The sequence below is a fragment of the Camelina sativa genome, chromosome 10 (assembly GCF_000633955.1).
Source record: "Camelina sativa cultivar DH55 chromosome 10, Cs, whole genome shotgun sequence".
NCBI classification, from domain to species: domain Eukaryota; kingdom Viridiplantae; phylum Streptophyta; class Magnoliopsida; order Brassicales; family Brassicaceae; genus Camelina; species Camelina sativa.
Genome location: NC_025694.1, coordinates 11,881,194 through 11,905,749, shown reverse-complemented (window position 1 = coordinate 11,905,749; position 24,556 = coordinate 11,881,194). Strand labels below are relative to the sequence as shown.

Genomic DNA, 24,556 nt, shown 5'->3' with positions numbered 1-24,556 from the left:
ACCCCAAATACTTACTGTGTGTTTTTTGTTTGCTGTCACAAATTGAAAGGTGTAGATTCATGTAGTTTGATATTCTTATTTAAAGAATAAATGACGTCCAATGCTTAAAAAAACAAAAGAAGATTATCCCCTTCTATATATGTCCACTTCACGTTTCCTCGATCCTTTAATATATGCTTCACACACTTTGCAGTTGCATATTATTTGATGTTTGAGTCCTCTTCAAAATGCTATAGGTAGAGATAGCTAGGTTGTGGTCATCATTACAACTTGTGTCATATTTTATATGGGTTAGAAAAAATTGAAATCATATATACGTACAAAGAAAATCAAGTTTATATCAAATGTTAGGAGGAATATATATGTATGTTGTGGCGGATCCAGGAGAGTTTTGAACCTGGGCACATATTATTAATATATCTAAAATTTAATACACAAGTATACTATATGCAGGAAGAAGGTAAAAAAAACGGTAAATGATGGCATCGAACATGACACCTGCGATTTAAACAAACAATATTTACTACCAACTGATCCAACAAATAATCATTGTACATGTTTACTAAATAATATATAATAATCAGTGTGGGGCACGTGCCCCACCTACTTACACTGTAGATCCGCCACTCAGTATGTACCATTATATACGCACGGTTATACTACTTTATAAGCAAATAACACGTAAGCTAAAATTAATATCTAACTAATTTGGTTATTTAATTTTGTGGCATGTGTTGTTGGTTAGAAAGAATGGTAGGAATTTACTAATAAATAGAGGTGTCAACAAGATGACATAAAAATGGAGACATGTGGTGGCAAGGTAAGCAACAAATTGATGTAAGGGGGATGGCATGCCAAGCAATTTCATGATTTTATTAGCCATAACTCAGAAGTCAACAATGGTCTTAATTATTTTTTGTTTTATTTATTAATTTTCAAATCAAGAGCAGCAACATTAGACGAGTTGTCAAAAAAAAAGAAAAAAAAAAAAAAAGAGCAACATTAGACGAGATCAAAGTTAACTATCCTAACATAAACTTTCATTATCTCTGACCAGCAATAATGTTTTCTTGTAAATGCTTTAGTTAATTAATCACCATCCCAATTTTCTTTCAAAAAGATGAGTACTAATTAAGTCTTTGTTTATTCTTTCCACAATGTAATTAAGGCGTCTGCTTTGGGTCATATTCCTCATGGGTTATATTACCAAACCAGATCAGTAATCACTCGATCATCCCTTATACCCATCAGCTTGTTGCTAAAGAATATGTGATTTAATTTGTAGATGGTGTTTTAATCATGGAAAAATATTCGTTTAATCAGCGGAGGAAAATGGTGATATATCAATGATACAGTATATATCATCCATGCGGAGTCTGTAGCTTATAACGTACGGAAGTATATCACACGACCCTATGACCCAAATATATAATCCCAACGTGGTTTACATATTCCAACGTAACGCTTTCACTCTTCACAAGTTCACATTTTCACACTTCCCCAATTAGCATTCCATGTTTGTGGTTTAATTAACCTAGAAACCAATCGATTTCATAATTAATTTGTGTTAGAAAACGTTTCTAGTGGAAAATGAAGCTAAAGCAAAAACTAAATATAGACAATCACAGAAATTGAAAGAATATACAAAAAGCCAAACTCTAACCACACGTACATGCTTCTATTTTTCACCGACAATAATCCAATAAAAAGAAGTCTACCTCTTAGACATCTACATTTCAATTCCATTTCCATATTTTACAAACAATATTTCTTTTGTAAAACTCGATATAATTGTCACGTAAAATCCAAGATGTCTTTGTATATTCGTGTTCTCTTCCTCGTCCTAGTCTTCGTCCCGTTTATAAGTTCGGCACCACCTCCAAATTTAACGAAAGATTATTACCAAAAAACATGTCCCGATTTTAGTAAAATCGTACGTGAAACCGTGACACCAAAGCAAGGTCAGCAGCCGACGACAGCTGGTGGAACGCTCCGTCTCTTTTTCCATGATTGTTTCTTGGAAGGATGCGATGCTTCTGTCCTAATCGCTACAAATTCTTTCAACAAAGCCGAACGCGACGATGACCTCAACGAGTCACTCCCGGGAGATGCGTTCGACATTGTGACACGCATCAAAACCGCTCTTGAATTGTCTTGTCCCGGTGTGGTATCTTGCGCAGACATCCTGGCTCAGGCCACACGTGACCTTGTCACAATGGTTGGTGGGCCTTTCTATGAAGTCAAATTGGGCCGTAAAGATGGTCGTGAGTCGAAAGCCCATAAAGTCAAAGGAAATCTACCTCTAGCGAGCCAGTCCGTCCCCGACATGTTATCGATATTCAAGAAGAATGGTTTCACTCTAAAGGAGCTGGTTGCGTTAAGCGGAGGGCATACGATCGGAGTCTCACACTGCAAAGAATTCAGCAACCGGATATTCCCCAATACTGATCCAGGACTCGACGCGCGATTCGCAGGCGTTCTTAAAAATCTATGCAAGAACTACACGACCAACAAGACGATGGCAGCGTTTCTCGATCCGGTGACGCCGGGAAATTCGATAACATGTATTTCAAAAACTTGAAACGAGGGCTTGGATTGCTAGCTTCCGACCAAATCTTGTTTAAAGACACTAGCACGAGACCGTTTGTGGAACTATATGCGAATAATCAGACGGCTTTCTTCGAAGATTTTGCACGTGCCATGGAGAAACTAGGCACGGTTGGTGTTAAAGGCGAAGGAGATGGAGAGGTGAGACGCAGATGCGATCACTTCAACAATCTTAACGTATAAGTAACATAAACAGAAGAACTTAAATGAGTTCAGTTTTCTTTGTATTAACTTCTGGAATAAGATGTAGGTATAGTGGTTGCACAAAAAAAATTAAAAAATGTAGGTATAGTCAGTTAATATAACAATTTACATAGCATGAAATTTACACTAATGTATGTCGTCATATAAATTGTATTAGGTGTTATTTTGCAGTAGAGAATAAAACTTAAAATTCTTGATTTTCCTCTCCATCATCTTCTTCTTTATGTTTCCTCTTATTGCGGCACCTTCCGAGAACACGAGTGTCTCCTTTAAGGCTTTTAACTTTAACTCTGGGCCAAGCTTCGACGAATAAAATCGGAATTAATTCTACCCCTTTGAAGGAGAAAAAAAACCGCAACTTGTGACTTTACAAGGCCTTTTCACTGGTAATTACATATATTGCTCCCTCCATTTGGCATAAGATTATGATATCTTCTGTTATAGAAATAGTCTCTGACTTTGCATATGTTTTTTATTCGACTAATCTAAAATATTAGTAAAATTATATTTAACTAAGAGTATGTATTATTACGCTTTATTATCATATGCTTCATGTAGCAAAAGATCTTTAAGTTAGCTAATAAAAACAAGGTTTTTATGAGATAAGTTTCTTAGCATTTAGATTTTGGATGGACTATACTAATTTTACTTCGTTTTATTCTCTTTTTTTGTCTATAGAATAATATTTGACATATTTGTAAAGAAAAATTAAGTCTTTGGCGGGTCAACGTCGTAAGGGTCCAACACGTGTCAGACAACCATGTGTTCAGTAATAAAGCATTCCGATTTGGACACACGTGGATCAGTCGAAGCAATTCATCGCTGTAATGATGACCAAATAATTTTATTCCATTCGTACCCAAAAGAAAAAAAAGATATTATTATTCCATTCGCGGCAAGAAGTCTGTATATATAAAGCATCTCAAATTAAAGACCCAAAAAGAAAAAGAAAAAGAAAAAGGGTTTTAACAGACAAAACTACAAATAAATATTTGAAGAAATAAACGCTATTTTCATATACTTTTTTTTTCATACCGTAAGCATATATATTGTAAAAACAAAAAAGCATATATATTGTCTTTTTTTTTTTCATAGACAATTTTTAGTATAAATATATAGAAATTTAAGGAGCTGAAAGATTCGGTGTAGCTAAAGTGAAATCCAGATTGGGAGTTTCAGTCTCTCGTCTTGTCCCTGTGAGGCTTGACGAATCCGACGACAGTCGTTCGTTGCTTGAACATCTTCCATCCATATTCTTCCATTTATTCTACATATATTTAAAGAGTATATAAATTAGAATGATATTCTCATATAACATTTTCTATAGACTGAATATTTTCGTTTAGTTCTAAACTGAAATGTCGAAGTAAATTATTTTGAATTTTTTGGACGAAATTTTATTTTGAAAATGTTAAGACTAAAAAACTATTGGAATGGGTTATGTAAAGAAAGTATGATAGACAAAAAAAGTCATTATTTTCTCTGCTTTTGAGACAAACATAAAAGAAGAAAAACACTTTTTTTTTTTTTTTACCCAAATGGAAGAGGAAAAGTAAATTATACAAACTTTATAAAAACTTTTTCTTTTGTCACCCTCGAATTTTGCAGTTTTTCGTTTTATTCTAGTGCCTTTTGGTTTGAAATCTGATACCTCATTGGATGAAATGTCCACACCTGATGATGCCTTTGCCTTTAAATGGAACCGAGCTTCACTGTTTACACATAGACATCCAATTTATACCACAGTAAACTCTTGAAGAGAAGCGAAAAAAAATAAAATAATGTAAATGATTCTAGACTCAACTAACAAAAGAATACAAATGTGTTAAGTTTATCATACTGTATGATGCAAATATAGAAAGTTGCCTTATAAGTATATAGCTATATGTCCGACAAACTAAACACCAAAAAATTAATAAAACAAATACTAAATTAATACTTGTAATATTAAAAACATAACATACCTTGAGGAGTTATTCCATAGACCTTGGAGATCCGTTGCTTCTCTCTCACTGTTTACTTGTGTTCCATTCTCACAAGTATCTGACTGCCCTATATACACACATACACATTTATCAGGTATACTGTATTTGATAGATATCATAACTGAATTAAATCAACAGATTAATCAGTCATATAACCTGATGACGTTGTAGGTTTTTCAGTAGATTTGATGGTCCGATACATCTGAAACATTATAAAATTAGATTACAAAAAATATATTAACCATAAGTTAATATATCTATCAGTTAATACTTAATACATATACATATATATTGTGTGTGAGAGACTTGTTCTACTCACGTGTGTGAGCACCTATATATATATACTATTAGATATGCACGCACATAGAGACAGAGATGGATAAAGTAAGAAAAAAAGAGAGGGCAGAGTAAAACAGAAAGCATTTACGATTCATGAAAATGTTCAGCCATACACAGAGAGATGGGGTGTGTGCATGGGTCTACATGTCTTATTCTAAGTTTCTAACCATAGTCAAATTATATAAAAAGTAACTTATAGTGTATGTTATCATTGAAGAATCATGCATATACATATATGTGTGCACATATCAATCTACATATATCATCATTGAGGAATGATGCCTCCTTTGTACTTTACTTTTCTACTGCATCTCTCTCTAGTTATGAAAGGACTTTTTTTCTTACCCTTTGGCTATATCTAGCTTTTGATTCCTTCGCTTCTGATTTTTTCTTTTCTTTTCTTTTCTTCACATGGTATATATATGTCTTTCGATATATGGTGGCGACCAAAAGTATACTCAATTAACTATGCCAAATTAATCACAGAAAATATTCGGTCATCTCATAAACGAAAGTGCAGTGGGTTCGGTTCATAAACTTATTCATATATTTAAGACAATAAGTTTAAAGGGTCTAAATTGATTTTATATTCACGTATACATTATATAAGCAACTTAATGAGATTACCTGTAGATGGGATTTAACATGAGCCAATGTGAGATCTTGCACATCCATCAGTTCAAGTACTGATTTTGGGGTTGCTCCTGAATATTATGCATACTCGCAATATCAATCAATAAGATAGAATAATCTATCAAAGTATTCATTTTTTTAAAAAGGAAAAAACAAAAAGAGAGAGATAAAATAATTATAAAAAGGGGTAATAGTGAAAAAGGACAATACTTTCATGACCACCCAATAATTGAACAGCGTGTACAAAATGGGCATGAAGGGTCGCCGTCCACCGCATCCTTGGAGCCCTTACCCCTCGTTTGGCCGTGAATCTAGGCGACTGCGGCTGAGTTTGACGCCGATTACGGTGGTGAAGATTATAACTACAATTAGGGTTTGTGATTATGCGACGACTAGCGTGTTGGCCATTGACTTCACTGAAGAAGAAAGGAGAGGGAGAGGTAGATGAGTAGTAGTAGTGGTCACGAACTTGATTCTTGTATAGAGGAATTCCTCTTATTGGTCTCATCATCAACATAGATCTCAAGTCTTGATCGAGAGATTCATTGTTTTCTTGATTATTATCAGTCTTGATGGGTTCACTCTTTGAAGATGTGAACTGGAGGGCGTGGATGAGGTTGCCAGAAGAATCTCTGTCTGAATCTGAGGCTTTACTCCTAAACCCTAATAATCTCCTTTCAACTTCTTGTTCTTGATTTTCTTTTTCTTCTTCTCTTCTTCTGCTGATTTTCAAGTACAAGTCAGGTTGTGAAGGAAACAGCTCCATAACAAACAGATAATTGTGAGTGATTTTGGGATAATCTTGATGAACTTTGGGGGTATAATGTTATTTATTTCAAAAAGGGTGTTTTTTTCTTCTTCTTAACTAAATGAATTTTGGTTCTTGGTGGGAGGAGAAAAGCAGTTGTAAAGAATTAGAGAGGGAGAGAGAGAGAGAGAAAAAAAGAAATAGGGATGGCAAAAGGTATGAGGGAAATGAGAAGTCTCTTTCTTCTCTGTTCCCTTTGAGAAAATGACACTTTAAGAGTCTAATAAAGGGGTTGGGTGAAACATGAATTTCCATTTAATTTTTTTTTCCCTTTTCTTCATTTGTGATGGAAAAATCAATTTCTATGGCATATTTTGTTACAATGTAGATATCATCTATCACATATCAGTATTTAATGATGGTATAATAAAACAATAATGTATGGAATTATTCGATTTTTTGTGTTCAGATTTACATGTGAAAATGACACTTGGGTTGAAACTGAAAGATGCGTGTGTGTGTGTGTATTTTTATAATAATCATTCATGAAAATTTATAATTAAATCAAATGATTTTTTTTTTTTTGCTATAGCTACTTGTTTAGTTGATAAACTGATACGATATATCGAAATATAAACATGCATGAAATTTAAGAGATGGGGGAGACATTAATTAAAAAAAAAAAAAAAAACTTAAGTCTCGTCGTCACTTGTTGTTTGTCTTGTTTATTGGTTTAATTCTTTGTCTTCTTTGAAGTTGGAGTTTGGAATTATACCGAACATTTCTTTGCTTTACGATCTTGGGTGGCTGGTTGCCTAAGAATAAATTGAATATGCTATTGCGTTTTATTAATACCTGAAAATGTTTTGTTTTGGTTCTTTTCTTTCTTGTGGAGCAGATGATTTTGTTTACGTGATAAGATGAAATTTAAAGAAAATGGTCCAAAATATACATGATTTCGATTATTATGTGTATTGTTTATTAGATTATTTTCAAAACAAGTTTTTTTATTTATTTATCCAGCCAAGCATTAACTCCATTTCATCAAATACTATACGACATTAATTTAATTTTGGCCCTATTGCCACCGATGGCCAGTCCAAGATATGATTCCCAAAATGCCCTTTGATAATTCATGTCCCCTAAGCCCATACATCGACAGATAATGTTGGGGACGATTCTTAGATTCATTTGATTTTTTAATTTTTATTTTACACATATTTGATTAAACTAACAAAATCTGAATCCAAAAATAGGTTTCCGTAAAAGTTGATCATTCCAGTTTAGTTCCAGCATGCACGAGGAACGACATAAGACAAAAGGAAACGAATTTTAATAGAGGAAAAAACTAAAAAGAAAAAAAGATTAAATTACTTCATTGGAGGCACTACCAACCGACGATGCATAAGACTAAGTTAGAAGAGTATAATGAGTTTTAAAACGTATTACTAGGTATATATATATTATGTAAATTTTGATTCGTTTTTAACAGGATCATTACGACAATAATATTGATTGAATCTTTTTTTGTTATTCAGCAATTTGCGACTGAACTATCATCACTAGTACTTGAGTTTTGTAGTAAGCAAGCCTTCTCGTCATATACGAACAAGACACTATATAATCATGATAAGTTCTGAGTGGTCGGATTAAGTGATAGATAAATATTGGAGATAAATCAGAGAAACTATATATTGAAAATATATGCTAGGGGATCAAATAGAGAAGAAAGGTTCCCATCAATTTGAGTAAGTTACTCCGACACGGGGACGTAAGAGCTAGTGAAAAAGCATGCTGTCCACTTCAACTTAGTGTCTAAATTTCACATCAATAAGAGTATTCCCACTCCTATCATATCTAAATCACAGCACCCACACTTAAACACAAAACGAAAATCCTTCAAAATGTGAAAAGAAGAAGTACAAATAGGAAAAAGATTGATTGAATTGAAAAAAAAGTAGGAAGCACACTGAATCTTTTATAAAGTAGTAGGAAAAAGATTTGGAGCTTGTTAGAATAATTGCCCCCACGAATCTTTTTGGGAGATTTTTAAGCAAATCTAATCTTTGTTGATTTTGATAAGAACCCACATTTAAATTCGGACAAAAGAGTTGCTTACAAACTTTAACTCCAAAAATTAATTATCTTTTTCAAAGAGGGAGGGGGGGGAACGTTATTAAAAACAATCGTACCTGGTTATACGTGTGTCGTTTAATAAAGGGAAACTACATTTGACTAAATTTACTTATTGTATTGTAGGTTTGTAAGACCATCATTAACGGGTTGCTTTAAAAAAAAAATTATTATTTTAATTAAACATATATATTTATGATTTTGTATTAATATTAACCAGTAATTAAATGACACTTGTGAGAAAATTCTGAAAATTGTTTTTTCCGGAAGCAATCTGAGCATCGATCCCTTCCTTTCTTATTCTCTCTCCTTTCTATATTAATTTTTTATTGATGAGTATTTTGATGAGAATTCATGTTATTGCTACATGAATTCTTATATTTTTGTAATAGACTCATGCATGTGTTATTTCGTTTGATAGTTTTATCATCATTAATTTTGTAATTCTATCAAAATATATTGTTGTTAGGATTGCAAACCTTCGAACCTTCGAACCTTCGGAGAATTACTCTCTCTCTCTCACTCGTTCGTTTGATCTTGCATTGCATGCAAAAGAATATAAAAACAACAATAACGATTTTTACGAATATGGATCTCGAGGTGGAATCTTATATCTCGCTAGAGATATTTCTAGAAATCTACTAGAAACACCAAGTTCGATATTGAGTTTTCATTCTCTTCAAACGTTTTTATTTTTCTCTCCTTAAAACAAAAAAAAAAAAAAAATTTTTTTGAAACTCTTCAAAATTCAAATTAACCAATTCTAGTTAAATGCAATTACCGCTCTTGTATACCGATTTGGTAGCTTTAATATAGACGCAAGATACAAAGCCCTTTTAAGTTTTTATTTTTTTTTCATATTTTATTTGTGTCATTGCCATTTGAATCCTTGAATTTCTTTAGTTGTAAGAATATGACAAAAATACGCATTTTAATGCTGTGGAGAGGTATATGATTTTTTTTTTTAATACTTATTTCACAGTAATAGTATTCACTTACTGTTCCATCAAGTACTATAAAATGACCTACCCACTTTCATTGTTGCCAGTATTAAATTTGTGTTATCTTTAATAGTAAAGTAATTGAAAATCAGTACAGAGACAAAGTTTAAGGAAATGCATTAAGAGTTTTTTGGATAATTTTGGGAATTGAGCAACCCATTAAGCAATGCTACGTGGCGTGTTTTGGTACGTTGATACATAAATATAAAAGATTTTTGTTTTCTATTTTCTTCCTTTTTCTTTCCCGATCTTCTCTCTATTTGCTCTCTCGATCTAAAAAGGCGAATCGATGGTCTAGAAAAATCAATCGATTCGACTGGAGGATTGATGGTCACCCGAGAATAAGATTCTCATCAAAACCGAACCAAAGCCCTCGTCTTCGTCTTCACCGCATCAACCCACGACGGAGACGAAACAAGTCGACGAAGATGATTCTTACGGATTCGAGACTGCCAGCGAACGTGAAATCAGCTATGAAGAAGGAGATGAAAATGGTACTAAAAACGACGCCGTCACTAGTCAGGAGGAGAAACCACAACACTAGGAGAACAAAAAAGAACAGGTTGAATCGATTAATTTTTATCTATCCCTCTCTCTTTTATCTCTTCGCGACATCTCTCTCTTTTATCTCTTGACGGAATCCATAGAAATCAATCGATCACCTTGAGTCGATTAATTTTTCCAGTTTAAGATTAGAGGGTTTGTTCCTACTTGTGAAATATTCTCTAGGATTTGTTGCTCTCTTTCAATTGCATCTCTAGTTGTTGTAGTTCTCCCTCGGTTATTCTTATTCTTTAGTCTCTGATTATTGTAGTTTGCTTTGTTCGTCGTGCTGGTTTTTTTTTGAAGCGAATCCTATGATGCTATGATCGATCTATATATTTGCTGAGGCACTTCGTTCTTGCTTCTTAATTTTCAACTTTGGGTTTTCTAAATTGCATCAAATTAACTTGTCGTTTGTTTTGTTTTGTTGATTTAGATTTTGTGGAGGAGGATGCACTACGATTGATCTGTGATGGCTTTGATTGATCCTTGTCAAGCGGGTCTGAAGATGCAGGTCTAGTTCTTTGGATATTTTTCCCTTTTCCCCTGTCAAGAAACATTCGTTGAGTTGGTTTTCTAGACAGCTAATAGGTTGTTATTGATTGATCATTCATTAATTTCTTGATTTTGCAGGAGCAGGGAGATTCAGATCACCAGGATCAGGAGTAGGATTAGTTGCTCCTTCTCCTCAGTAGCAATCAAGCACAAGCTCAAGCTTAAGCTCAACATCTCAAGACATCGAACAGAGTGTTAAGCTCAACATCTCGTTTTTGACTAGGCTCCTCATACAACTACTGACCAAGGTAATTTTACAGTTTCTTCTACAAATCGTTTCTAACTTTGATAAATATAGTAGACATAGACTGAGATAGTTGATTTTTTGCTGAATATCTTTTATGTAACGTGTCTGAAGCATTTGCACTGCCGATCTCTTTTTATAATTGAATATGGTTTTGGAGTAGATGTTTTTTTCTCCTTCATTGTTGATGACTCTGTTACGTTTGTATTGTATAGGACTCTCTTGCTCTTTCTGATATCTTTAGTTTATAGTACTTGTTTTGTGGTCTGTAATTGGTTGCATCTCCTGTTTTATGCTGATGGTTTTTATTCTGCCAGAGCTTCAACACTTAAGGAACATTCTACCAGGTTCCTTTTTTCATGGTTCTTATTAATATGTTGGTGTGATACAGAACATACAACAAGCTATTTTGGATTCAGTGGAATCCCATGAAGAAAAAAAACATCAACGGTCTTGTATAAGAGTTGTAGATTCTGTGTTATGGCATGCTGCTTCAAGTACTCTTTGTAAATTCAAAATTCAATGTTACAACAATGTTTAAGTGAATCATTGTTAATCTTTTCATATCCACAATTGTGAATCATTTTGAATCATTGAAACATTGTTTAAGGATGAGTGTGGACAACTTCTTGAAACATTGTTTAAGTGAGCTTTTGTTGTTCTGCAATATAGGTTCCTTGTAGATATTTCACCATTTTGAGTTTTCTTCTATATCAATTGAATTTTTATTGTAGATGTTCCTTGTAAATGTTTTATCATTTTAGATTAGAAAATTACACAAATTAAAAAATTATTATTTTAAAAAAATTGAGCAACCTTCTTTGGGTTCTCTAGTAAAATAATGATTTTGCAAAAATACTCTTAGGGTTGTTTTACTTAAATTAATATTAATTATATAATTAATTAATTTGTGAGTAACTTAGCAGAGGTACTCCACTAGTGATGCTCTGAGAATTAGACTGTTTACTTTTGCAAATTTTTAAGCGAATAAGACATAATCAATCATTTTTTGGGGATCCAAAAAACAATTCTTTTTTTTTTGTGCCATGTAAAGAGAAAAAAGAACAACCTTTTTAAGTATATGTGTAAATCAAATTCTTCTTTTTTTTTTAAATTACATTTAATCAACCCTAAGAAAAGAGATCTGGGAATGGTTGTTCCACGACGGCGACGGCCAAATAGTGAGAAAGACAAAGCAAAAATACAATGAAATTATGAAATGGACATATAAATAATAATTATTGTTAAGAAATCATTACAATTTTGTGTGCGAACGAACATATGTATAACTCAAAACATGGAAAAATATATATTATTTGTTGCAGCCGAAATCTATCGCAATTGATGATTCTTAAGGTAGCGGTAGAAACCAAGGAAAACATGGAGCCACCAAGTGAAAGACTCAAGACAAGAAATGCATTTTTCTACATTAAGTACAAGTACCAACCGAGTAAAGGACGGAATCGTAAGGCTCGTGATCGCATGGATATAGTAAGAACTAAGAAGAACCAGGAGGAACTAAGATCATCATTAGAGCATGATTACTCCGGTAACTTGGTGTGTTACTCTCTCTTTTGGGGCCCAAAAGTATATTAAAAAACCAATATTTGAGTCCAATACGCCGAATATCGGTTCTGTGGGAAGGTGTGGGAGAAACCCCTTGAGCAACAATATGTATCATAGGTTGATTGGTAACATGATAAATATAAAACGTAAATTTTTTTTTCATTCTTTCTCGATGTATCTCTTCTTTCTTTTCTCTCTCGTTCGTGGGAGATAAATCGATTCTTCTCCATCGGAACAATCCACCGATTAACATCAAATCAGTTGATTAATCCGGTTAAATCTTGATGGTTTTTGGGATAAACGGAGGGTGATTGGAGACTGTATTGGCGTAACCCATTCATTAGGGTTTGTCACTTCGGTTCTCACGATTTGGCGACGGCGAAGGTTCCACAGTGGTGGGACAACGACGGCGGAGGAGTGGTGGGACAACTGCGGATCTCCGGCGAGGTCCACCGTCTAACGATTTGGAGAGATACGGTTCGTCTTCTGATTTATGTTTTTATGTGTTTCAAATTCATCTCCGGTGGTCTTTAATTGTTAGGGTTTCGTATTAATTCGATTGCTGGTTAGAATTGTTAATCTTTGCAGTACTTGATTTGACTTATTAGGCATCGATTGTGAAATTAATTTGATGTTAATCTTGGTTTTGCAATTTCTGATTGATTGCATGTTTTTGTTAGGGTTTCGAATTAATCTGATTGATTGTTAGAGAGAGAGAGAGAGAGAGAGAGAGAGAGAGAGAGAGAGAGAGAGAGAGAGAGAGAGAGAGAGATCCAAACCATTACAGAGGTATCGATTTACAAGTACTCTTGTGTTTGTCTATTAAATCAATTGGTTTGTTGTTTCTTTTGATGTGTTTAAACAAAACAGGTTGTGTTAATGTGTTCCAATCCTGACAACCCTGATCTAACTTACTTTTATATCAATTGGTTTGTTGTTTTGTTTACAATTACAGTTTAGTGTTCAATTGTTTGTTTAACAATGTTGCTTCTTGTTTGTTATATTGTGCAGCAGGTGTAGCTCCGAGATGGTTTCAACGAATGAACCACTGGAGAAGGTGATCTTGTTTGTGCATTGCCAAACAGATATAGGTGCCTTATCTGATTTGATATCCATTACTCATCCTCCTACAGAATCAACCAAGAGGTTAAGAATTACAGTTTTGTTGTGTTTATTATAATTACAGTCACAATTTTTTTTTACTTTCATATGATGTGATATGTTGGTGGCTAACTGAGGGTGGAATTTGTTTTGCAGGTTTTTCAAGGACACGTTTTGGGAGACCTCGATTTACAAGCACACCAAACAGCCTCCGTATCTTTCTAATCCTGCCTTTTAGCTCAGGTTCTTTCTTAATTTTTACTTGTTCAGATTTATTTGCAACAATTACTAGTTTCAAACGATTAGGATGCGGGGATGATATATATTGTTTGCGGTTGATAGATATTGTTTGTGGTTGGTCTTAAAGCTTGCATTGATGATTGCTTTTTGTTTGTTGGTTGTTTTAAATACGATTAGTATTTGATTAGGGAGATACTTGTCAAGTCAATCATTGATGAATGCTTCAACATGAAACTTATTGTTTGATGTTGTAGGGTTGGTAGGTTGTTTTAATTTGATAAATGTGTGGTTGTTGTAGTGTAGGTAAAAAATTAAATTTGAAAACCTAAATCCACTTGGTTTAAAAGTAAACTTCACCTTACCAACTAACCTTCTCAACAAACCCTTTTCATTTTACATCAGCTTTCACTAACACAATCTATGGATCCTAGAAACCTTAATCGTTTTCCACAAACATGTTTTGTTGATCTAATGAATTCTCAAAAAGACAACAACGGTTCAGATTATCCGATTCTACCAAATACATCTTCTTCTCAATCTATACACTTTAACTCTACATCCTCTTTTCAACCCATACACTTTAACTCTACCTTCTCTTCTCAGCCTATACACTTTAGTCCTGAATTCCCTTCTCAGCCACTAAACCTTCACCCAGAGAATGAATCTGAAGACTGTGTAGAGTTAACTGCTGATGAGAATGAAGAAGACGGAGAAAGAGGAATTAGAAAGCGGTGGAGTGCAGAGGAGGATATCAACCTCATAAGCGCTTGGTTAAACACAAGAAAGGATCCGATTGTAAGTAATGAGCAGCGGCTTCAAAGTTTCTGGAAGAGGGTTGCTGGCTACTACAAAGCAAACGATGGCTCATCTGGTTCAATAGCAAGAGGGCCTTCACAATGTAAGGCTAAGTGGAACAAGATAAACCACCAAGTCAATAAGTTTGTGGGGTGTTACGCACAAGTTAGTTCAAGGAGAAAGAGTGGAGAATCAGAAGATGATGTATTGAGCATGGCGCATGAGCTTTTCAAGAATGACATAGACAAGCCATTTTTACTAGGACATTGCTGGAGGGAATTGAAGCATGATCAGAAATGGATCACAGAGGAGTGTAGCCATAAGCGGACTAAACTCGCTGAAGAAGGGTTGCCAGAAGCGAGCAATGATGGAGCTGATATGAGGCCTCCGGGGGTTAAAGCTGCCAAGAAAAGAGGCAAGAAACCGGCTGTTAGTCCAACTGTGGAAGATGGTTCTGTAGGTAATGATACACAGAGTTTTAAACCCTATTTTCCTACTGCAAGTGCACAGCAAAGAAGTAGTACTTAGGGGTCGAATCCCACGAAGACCAAGTTTTACTCTATGGTTCTATTGGTTCAATTTCAAGCTAAGACAATTCAAAGTTGGGTTTGTTTGGTAACAGTAACGCGATTAAAACGGTATAAAAAGGCAATAAGCAAAACACTAGATCAGGGGTAATTCTCGGGAATTTCAGAGATAGCAACTAAACAACTATTCAGGGCATAGATTAAGTACCAGTCTAGAACTCAAACATAAATATAAACTGATCCACTGTCGTGGTATCAATAACTCTATCTGATCGATTCTGTGCGGAAACGCGGAGCACGTGCTCAGACATCCGGAGCACATGCTCGGCGGTCCATAAACCCTAAACTGTCGTTTGAGCCCAGAATCGCAGACAAGCATTAAAGAACAGGAATGATAAGTTCACAAATCACCTACACATCAACTTTCGCAGGTCTAGGATAATTTGCCCACTAATGTCTTTTCTAGCAACCTATTACACTTTTGATGAATAGATAAACCTAGAATCATAGATTGGGTGATCAAATCAACCTAAGCATTAAGTCTAACAATAGTGAAGACAATCGATTATATAAAGCCCTATTTGTGTTCTGTTGCTAACCCATGAAACCCCTTTTGAAACCCCTAATCTAGCAAAGAAAACTACTCAGACATAGAGAAATGAATCATAGCAAAAGATGAGAAACTCAATGACATAAAAATAAAAAGGGTTCAGAGAATGCTTCCCAAGGTAGCCGCTCTTCTCCCTCTCACAAAAACGTCGCCCCAAAACCCCAAAAGAAAAAAGTATATTCTGTCCCCTCAAAACCCTAGGTTAAATAGCATACAAGTAGAGAAAAATAAGGAAAGAATCCAAATACAAATCTTCCTATTAAAAAGCGATCTCAACCCTCTTTCTCTCACAAAGGATCGCCTAAACTAAGGGGAATTAGGCAGGGAATCGCGCCTAGATGCTTGCCACGTGTCGTCATGAAACCGTAGAGTTGGGAGCATGTGCTCGGAAATCAGGAGCATGTGCTCCTGGGTCTAAAATCAGCTTTTCTGCTCCAATTCAACTCCTTTCTGCTCTGATTGCTCCTGCTGTTCCAATCCTTACTTTTAGCTTCCTAGCCTCGTATTATAACCTAAAAAGGACTCAAACAACTATAAAACTATCAAATAAACGGGGTCAAAGTGAGTCAAAACCGTAACATATCAACTTCCCCGGAATTAGATCTTTGTTTGTCCTCAAACAAACTCAAACCAAGCGCCAAGAGAGCCAAGGTGGGAACTCGCAAAAATCTCAGAAACCGTGAGTAGACCATGACCTGCAGACCACATGTGTTAGAACAAGCTATACCAAAAACTTCTCCAGCAAACATCTCCAAAACCAATACCATAATTGGCAATCAAACCCAGAAAAAGATCACTTTCCAGACAAAGACTCTTTACATTCAATTAAAATTGGCGTGAGCTTCTCATTAAGGGCATTAAGCTAGTGAAATCGAGGCTTGGTAGATAAAAGGCTGTTTTAATGGTGGAGCTATAGAGTGTTTAGGGGTTACCATTACTTCGAAAGAGATGCAGGATATCGCACAAAATGGTAAGGGAGAGTGGACTCATTGATGTCCACAACCTCTAATCACTCTCCTCTTCTTATCTTCTCAAACTCAGCCTCTCTTTTCTCCTCAGGGTACAACGCATGCTCGGGGGTGTGTAACACTAGCTCTGGTCCCTTTCCATCATCCTTAAACGCTTTTTTTTTTTTTTTAGACATATGAAGGATGATGGGGGATCTTCTTCTGATATTGCCCCTGGAGCATGTGGACCGTATCCTAGGCTCTCTCTCTGCTCAAAACAACTCGCGGACTCGGATGTATATAATTTCGGAGCAGGTGCTCGCTGGGTTGGAGCACGTGCTCTGTCCGTCCGGCTCTTTCCTCTTTGGTTCTCCAGCAAGAGCGAGTTAGAGATTGTGTCAGTCCTGCTCTCCCCGACCGTTTTGCACATAGCTGCACAGAATGAGAAAACAAAAATACAAGTGCAAGTGGTTTGAAAGGAGGTTAGGCTCGGGGTGGGTACTAACTTAAAATGAGCTAGCTATTCAGGATCAGCAAGATTGGCAAAATGAATAAGAAGTCCTGAATATGTGACACGTTCCCTATCCTAATGCCCAAAACGAGAAGAATTTAAATCCGGTTAGGTTCCAATAAAGTAGAGTCTAAGTCTTTCCGGTGAAACCTTCATGGGATGAACCTTTTCTGGCCAGGAGAAGGGTCCGAATGTGAAGAGGTATTAGCTCGTCTCTGTACTCTTAGTTCTGCAACAATGGTCACTAGGAAAAACGGTCAAACTCACAAATGGTTAAAAACATCACAGATTTCGGTCCTAATTCCCACAAGTTTTGGTTCGACTCACATGACAAACTGACTCAATAAAAAGAAAAATAAAGAAAACAAATGTCATAGGTGACCCTCTCCCGGACTTACTTCACACCGTCTCCGGTGTGAAAATAAGCCAAAGAAAGACCTAGACAAGAAGAAAAATAAAGATAACAACAAAAATGAAAAGAAAATAAGGCGGATAGGACAATGATGGTATGTGTAACCGCGATCACGCGTCGGAATCGTCTGGGCTTGGGTCGGCGGCGGTGGTGGTGTGGTGGAGAGCGACGACGAGGAGAAGAAGAGAAGAAAGAAGGAAGAAGAAAAGAGAGAAGGGTTTGCGATTTGGTGGGTTACCTGGGCTTGGGCCTGAAATTCATTAAACTTACCTTGCCCAATCGCTCTTCTCTTTTTCTTCTTTTGTTCTCAGTTCGCCGAGCATGTGCATCGGGTTGCTCGCGTCCCCCGAGCATGTGCTCCACATCTTTTTTCTTTTTTTCTCAGTTCGCCGAGCATGTGCATCGGGTTGCTCGCGTCCCCCGAGCATGTGCTCCACATCTTTTTTCTTTTTTTCTCAGTTCGCCGAGCATGTGCATCGGGTTGCTCGCGTTCTGCGAGCATGTGCTCCGCATCTTCTTCCAACATTCCTGAAACCGAAAAGAGAAGAAACAAATCCTAAAAAGAAAAAGAAAAACTCAGCAATATATATACCTAGTGGGTTGCCTCCCACCCAGCGCTTGTTTTAAGTCGTTAGCTTGACTCGAAAGCTCCTTAGGCAGTAGGAGGGTCGCCTAGGGCGAAGGTTTCACCCCTTGCGTGCTCAGAGGAGGCAAGATATAGTTTCAGCCTCTGTCCATTCACCACAAATTCTCCTCCGTTTGTGTCCAGCAACACAACAGCCCCATATGGTCTAATCTCCTTGATGGTGAAGGGTCCGGACCATCGTGATCTTAGCTTTCCGGGAAACAGTTTCAGCCTAGAGTTGAACAACAAGACTTGATCATTAGGTGCAAAGGTCCTAGTGAGGATCCGCTTGTCATGGTAGGCTTTGGTACGCTCCTTGTAGAGTTTTGAGTTTTCATAGGCGAGGTGCCTAATCTCCTCTAGCTCATGCAGTTGCATCTTCCTCCTTTCATGGGCGCTCTTAGTGTCAAAGTTCAGCATTTTCACTGCCCAAGCAGCCTTGTACTCTAGCTCAACAGGAAGGTGACACGCCTTACCATACACCAAGTGAAACGGTGTAGTCCCCAGGGGTGTTTTGTAGGCGGTTCTATAAGCCCATAGAGCCTCATCTAGCTTCTGAGACCAATCCTTCCTTGTTGTGTTCACTGTTTTTTGCAAAATGCTCTTAATCTCCCGGTTAGAGATCTCAACTTGGCCGCTTGTTTGTGGGTGGTAGGGGTTGGCGACCTTGTGGCTCACTCCATTCTTCTTGAGAAGGCTCTCAAAGACCTTATTAATGAAATGCGATCCACCATCGCTAATGACTACCCGTGGGACACCAAACCGTGGGAAAATAACCGACTTGAACATCTTGAGCACGGTCTTTGCATCATTTTTTTGGCTGGCTAAAGCTTCTACCCACTTGGACATGTAATCTACAGCCACCAATATGTACTCATTGCCGAATGAGTTCGGGAAAGGTCCCATGAAGTCAATTCCCAAAACATCAAATACCTCAACCTCCAAGATGAAATTCTGAGGCATTTCATTCCTCCTGCTGATGTTCCCTTGTCTCTGACATGTGTCGCAAGTAGACACGAACCGCTGCGCATCTCTGAACATGGTAGGCCACCAATAACCCGCTTGAAGAGCTTTGGACACGGTTTTGAAAGTAGCAAAGTGTCCAGCATAGGGTGAGCTATGGCAATGAAACAAGACTCCAGGAACCTCCTCCTCAGTCACACACCTCCTGAAAACACCATCCGAGCAATGCCTATAGAGGTAAGGCTCATCCCAAAAATACCGCCTTATGTCTTTTAGGAACTTCTTCTTCTTGTTCCCCACAAACTCAGTAGGTTCTTTCTCTGCTGCTAGGTAGTTTGCATACTCTCCAAACCAAGGAAAACTCGGCTGTTTGTTGGTATCGATTGCCTTGCACGGGGTTTTCGGAGCATGTGCTCCCAGGCGGAGCATGTGCTCGGCGGGATCAAAGATGCCGATCGAGTAAACATGTTCTTCAGGAAGGCTATCATCCAAGGGTAGCTCTTCTTCTATCCTCATTCTTGACAAGTGATCTGCAACTCCGTTCTCAATACCCTTCTTGTCTTTAATCTCCAAGTCAAACTCTTGAAGCAACAAAATCCAACGGAGTAGCCTTGGTTTTGCATCCTTCTTGGTCAGTAGATACCTCAATGCTGCATGATCAGTGTGAACAACCACTTTGGAACCAACAAGGTATGATCGGAACTTCTCAAAAGCAAACACAACCGCTAAAAGTTCTTTCTCGGTTGTAGCGTACTTGCACTGAGCCTCATCCAAGGTGCGGCTGGCATAGTATATCACGTGCAGCTTCTTGTCTTTTCTCTGTCCCAGAACTGCTCCCACGGCATAATCACTCGCATCAGTCATGACCTCAAAGGGAAGGTCCCAATCTGGCGGTTGTACAATCGGAGCGCTAACCAAAGCTCCTTTGATCGTGTGAAAGGCCTCCAAGCAAGCAGAATCGAAATCAAACTTCACTTCCTTACACAATAGTTGGGTAAGTGGTCTTGCTATCTTGGAGAAATCCTTAATGAACCGTCTGTAGAAACCGGCATGGCCAAGGAAACTGCGGATTCCTTTTACCGAATTAGGCGGTTGTAAACTCATCATCACCTCAACCTTGGCTTTGTCAACCTCAATCCCCTTTTCAGAAATCTTGTGTCCCAACATTATCCCATCTCTGACCATGAAGTGGCATTTCTCCCAATTCAGCACCAGATGTTTGTCTTCACACTGCTGCAACACCCTGCACAAATTAGACAAACAAACGGAAAAGGAGCTCCCATAGACGGAGAAATCGTCCATGAAAACTTCCATTATATCCTCAATCAGGTCAGTGAAAATGGACATCATGCATCGTTGGAAGGTCGCTGGTGCATTGCACAAGCCAAACGGCATTCTGCGGTAAGCAAAGGTGCCGTAAGGACATGTGAATGTGGTCTTCTCTTGATCGTCGGGATGGATTGGGATCTGAAAGAAACCTGAATAGCCATCTAAGAAACAGTAGTAAGGATGGTTAGCCAATCTCTCAAGCATTTGATCAATAAACGGCAAAGGAAAATGATCCTTACGGGTCGCAGCATTAAGTTTTCTATAGTCTATGCACATGCGATGTCCCGTAACTGTCCTAGTAGGAATCAACTCATCCTTATCATTCTTAACCACTGTAATTCCACCTTTCTTAGGGACTACATGAACTGGACTAATCCAGGAACTATCAGAAATAGCATAAATTACACCCGCATCTAGAAGTTTCATTATCTCTTTCTTAACAACATCCTTTAGGTTCGGGTTCAACCTCCTATGATGTTCTACCGAAGTCATTGATTCATCTTCTAGATGTATCCTATGCATGCAAAGTTCTGGTGAGATTCGTGGGATGTCATCTAGTGAATACCCTAGAGCATTTCTATACTTCCTAAGTTCACAAAGGAGCAAAGCGGTCTCTACATTGTTTAGTTCAGAGTTCACTATCACGGGGTATGTAGAGTTAGGACCTAGGAACCCGTACCTTAGCCCGGCTGGAAGTGGTTTTAGCTCTATCTTTGGAGCTCTTAACTCGCTCCAAGGACCGTCCGCTGACTTTACCGGAGCATGTGCTCCGGAATCCGGAGCAGGTGCTCCCTCGGCGGATTCCTCCCCTGATTGGTTCTCATCGTCTAGGCTGGCGTAAGCTACCAGTTGCTGGAACCGTGTACCTGCATCCAAAATGCGTGTAAAACCATCAGCTTCCTCATTCAAGAATCCATACTTACCCTCTGCCTTTGTCAAGGCAACCTCCAACGGGTCGAGAGTGAGAACTTCATCGGTAACCTCATGTGCAACCTCTGAACCATCATCAACCACAAAAGTCTGACCATCTATCATAGGTTTCTTGAGCAGCTTATTCATCTCAAACCTTGCGATCATATCCCCCAGCTGGAGATCGATCGCTCCCCCTTGCACATCTATAATCGCACCAGCTGTGCATAAGAATGATCTACCCAAGATCAGGGGGTCACGTGGTTCTTCTTCAAGTTCCAGAACCACAAAGTCTGCTGGTATAAGCGTGTCCCCTATCTGGACATGTAAATCCTCCAACACTCCTATGGGGCGCTTGGTGGATCTATCCGCGAATACTAACGAAATCCGTGTAGACTTGAACTTCGTGTATCCCAGCCTTTTAGCCACTGAATATGGCATAAGGTTCACACTGGAACCTAGATCACAGAGGGAGTTTGCAAAAATCGTTTTACCGATTCTCACGGATAAGACAAATCGCCCTGGATCATCTCTCTTCTTTAGCACTTTGTTTTGCAGCACAGCACTGCACTCTCTTGAAACCATCATCACGTTCTCTTCCTCTGACACTCTCCCAGAAACTAACCCTTTCACATATCTCTTCAAAGCAGGTATCATCTGAACAGCATCAGCTAGGGGTAGTTTTACCGTCAATTCTCTCAACATCTCCTTGCACTTTGCATCCTCCAAATCCTTGCGAGATTTCTTAGGAGGAACAGGGTAAGGAACCCTAGGGGTGTACACGCGTGCAGGAGGTACCTCAGTAGGAACGGTCTGATCGGGAGTCGGGAGCACGTGCTCGCTGGATGGGAGCACATGCTCGCCGGATGCTTCGGCTTCTTTTTGACTCAACGGTGGAGTCTCAGCAGCATGTTGAGGAAGGTATTCTTCAGCAATACCCTTGCCCTTGTCAATCCTAGCGGATGGTGCTTCTCTAGGGGGTAACTTCTTTCCTCCCCTTAGCTCAATCGCATTGACATACTCGTTCCGCGGGTTTGCTTCCCCTTTTCCGGGCAGAGTCCCAGGAGTTCTTTTCACGGCTTCAGCAGTCTGTGCAACCTGAACATCAAGCTTCTTCACATGTGACATTCCTGCCTCATACTTCCCATTAAGGTTATTGTACATGGTATCAACCTTAGCGTTGATTTCCACTGAAGTTTTTTGTTGATTCACCAAGAGTTGTTGCATCATGTTTTTCAGCTCATCCTGAGAGCTGCTAGCAGATGAAGGTCCCAACTGCTGGTTGGTGAAAGGCAGTGCTTGTTGAGCGCTTGTATATGCCTGCTGGTTCCCCCCTTGGAAGCGGTTTTGAGTGGGTACAAACTGTTTGCCTTGGAAGTTCTTTGAGAAGGTTTTATGATAACCCATCTGATTCTGAGCTCCTTGCTGTGGATACACCTGATCCTGAGGGTTCTCCACGTTGGTGCTTCTATAGGACAAATTCGGATGGCTTTTGTAGTTCGGGTTGAAACCCCTGTTCTGCACAAAACCTTGCCCACTCATATAATTAACCTCCATCGTTTCATCCTCTCCATCACAAAGATCCTGAGCTAGCGGCATGTCTCCGATATCATCGACAAAATGGACAGTTTTCTGGCTCCCCTTCAGAAGAAGGTTCACCTTGGCTGTCAACTCGTCAATCTTTTGTGTATCGACACTGTTGACCTCAGGAGCCTTGTTGCTGGAGCTTGCAGCTAGGTTCTCAATCAACTGATATGCTCCTTCCTTAGACTTTGTCATAAAATCCCCATTGCTGGCCGAGTTGAGAACGTTTCTGTAGTCTCAGTTAACTCCATCATAGAAAATGCCCAGAATCTGTTCATCACTGAATCCATGGTGCGGACACTCTCTACGGTACTCTTTGTACCTCTCCCAAGCCTCGCAGAAGGCTTCTCCAGTGTGCTGTTGGAACGATGAAATCTTGTTCCTCAGGGCAGCGGTCTTAGCCTTGGTGTAGAAATGGTCCAGAAACGTAGACTTACACTGTTCCCATGATGTCAGAGACCCAGGTGGTAATGACTTCAGCCAACGTGAAGCTCTATCCGCAAGAGAGAAGGGAAAGAGCTTGCACTTCAGAAAGTCTGGCGGTATCCCATTTGAACCAGTGGTGCTACATATCTCCTCAAAATTCTCGATGTGGTCCATCGGAATCTCAGCTGGGAGACCGTGAAATAGGTGCTGCTTCACTAGAGAGATCATCTGTGGCTTGATCTCAAAATCTTGTCTCGGGATGGTGGGAGGAACAATCGCCGCTCGGTTGGTGTAGAACACATACGGGTTGTCCTTGTCCCCAATGGACGGTTGTGGCAGCGCGGCTCTTTCGTGTTGAGCACGGAGCAACTGCCCCAACTGTTGTCGAAGTTGCTGCAACTCGGCAGCCATATCCTCATTGTTTCTGTTGTCACCCATGTTGACGGATTGAAACTTTCTGTTCTTGCGGTTTGTTCTTTCTGCCAAAGAGAGCTCGGCGGCTGACAAAGCGACTAGTTATTCGGTGTTGTTTCTTCTTGTAGATCCTCTTGACATGCACCTGAAACACACGCAAAGAAGAAGCAGAAAGACAAATCAGTAAGGTCTTAGTCTAGTAATTTCTCCGAAAACCAAAGGTAAAAATTTGGTCCCCGGCAACGGTGCCAAAAACTTGATACACAGAGTTTTAAACCCTATTTTCCTACTGCAAGTGCACAGCAAAGAAGTAGTACTTAGGGGTCGAATCCCACGAAGACCAAGTTTTACTCTATGGTTCTATTGGTTCAATTTCAAGCTAAGACAATTCAAAGTTGGGTTTGTTTGGTAACAGTAACGCGATTAAAACGGTATAAAAAGGCAATAAGCAAAACACTAGATCAGGGGTAATTCTCGGGAATTTCAGAGATAGCAACTAAACAACTATTCAGGGCATAGATTAAGTACCAGTCTAGAACTCAAACATAAATATAAACTGATCCACTGTCGTGGTATCAATAACTCTATCTGATCGATTCTGTGCG

At 38.4% G+C, this 24,556-nt stretch overlaps 3 protein-coding genes and 1 long non-coding RNA gene across 5 annotated transcripts; 3 read left to right on the top strand and 1 right to left on the bottom strand.

Moving 5' to 3' along the window:
- LOC104718565 (peroxidase 41-like) lies at nt 1,766-2,804 on the top strand. The gene is given in 2 exon segments (XM_010436327.1): nt 1,766-2,549; nt 2,552-2,804. Coding segments are annotated over 2 exon segments (978 nt in total). The 5' UTR covers nt 1,766-1,810; the 3' UTR covers nt 2,791-2,804.
- Nucleotides 3,869-6,752, bottom strand: LOC104718564 (probable transcription factor KAN3). The gene is made up of 6 exons (XM_010436326.2): nt 5,979-6,752; nt 5,763-5,839; nt 4,953-4,998; nt 4,776-4,863; nt 4,463-4,523; nt 3,869-4,078 (listed from the first exon to the last, which is right to left on the bottom strand). Exons 1-6 carry the CDS (start codon nt 6,532-6,534, stop codon nt 3,935-3,937), a joined length of 972 nt encoding a protein of 323 aa, XP_010434628.1. The 5' UTR covers nt 6,535-6,752; the 3' UTR covers nt 3,869-3,934.
- Nucleotides 9,880-11,725, top strand: LOC104718562. Of its 2 annotated transcripts, XR_756401.2 has the most exons (4): nt 9,880-10,212; nt 10,630-10,707; nt 10,827-10,996; nt 11,384-11,725. It is a non-coding gene; the product is annotated as an uncharacterized LOC104718562 (long non-coding RNA). The 2 variants fall into 2 exon arrangements; XR_756400.1 differs by lacking the exons at nt 9,880-10,212; nt 10,630-10,707 and having other exon boundaries at nt 10,714-10,996.
- On the top strand, nt 14,371-17,223 carry LOC104720281 (glutathione S-transferase T3-like). Its single transcript, XM_010438212.1, has 2 exons — nt 14,371-15,150; nt 17,155-17,223. Exons 1-2 carry the CDS (start codon nt 14,371-14,373, stop codon nt 17,221-17,223), a joined length of 849 nt encoding a protein of 282 aa, XP_010436514.1.

What these genes read in the sequence shown, in the direction of transcription:
- LOC104718564 (XM_010436326.2), bottom strand. Translation starts at nt 6,534, where the DNA reads ATGGAGCTGTTTCCTTCACAACCTGACTTGTACTTGAAAATCAGCAGA. An exon ending in AAAACCTACAACGTCATCAG is followed by an intron (nt 4,864 to 4,952) that starts GTTATATGACTG and finishes GTGTGTATATAG; the next exon opens with GGCAGTCAGATACTTGTGAG. An exon ending in TGGACATTTCATCCAATGAG is followed by an intron (nt 4,079 to 4,462) that starts GTATCAGATTTC and finishes AAATATATGTAG; the next exon opens with AATAAATGGAAGAATATGGA.
- LOC104720281 (XM_010438212.1), top strand. Translation starts at nt 14,371, where the DNA reads ATGAATTCTCAAAAAGACAACAACGGTTCAGATTATCCGATTCTACCA. An exon ending in CAACTGTGGAAGATGGTTCT is followed by an intron (nt 15,151 to 17,154) that starts GTAGGTAATGAT and finishes TTGGTTCTCCAG; the next exon opens with CAAGAGCGAGTTAGAGATTG.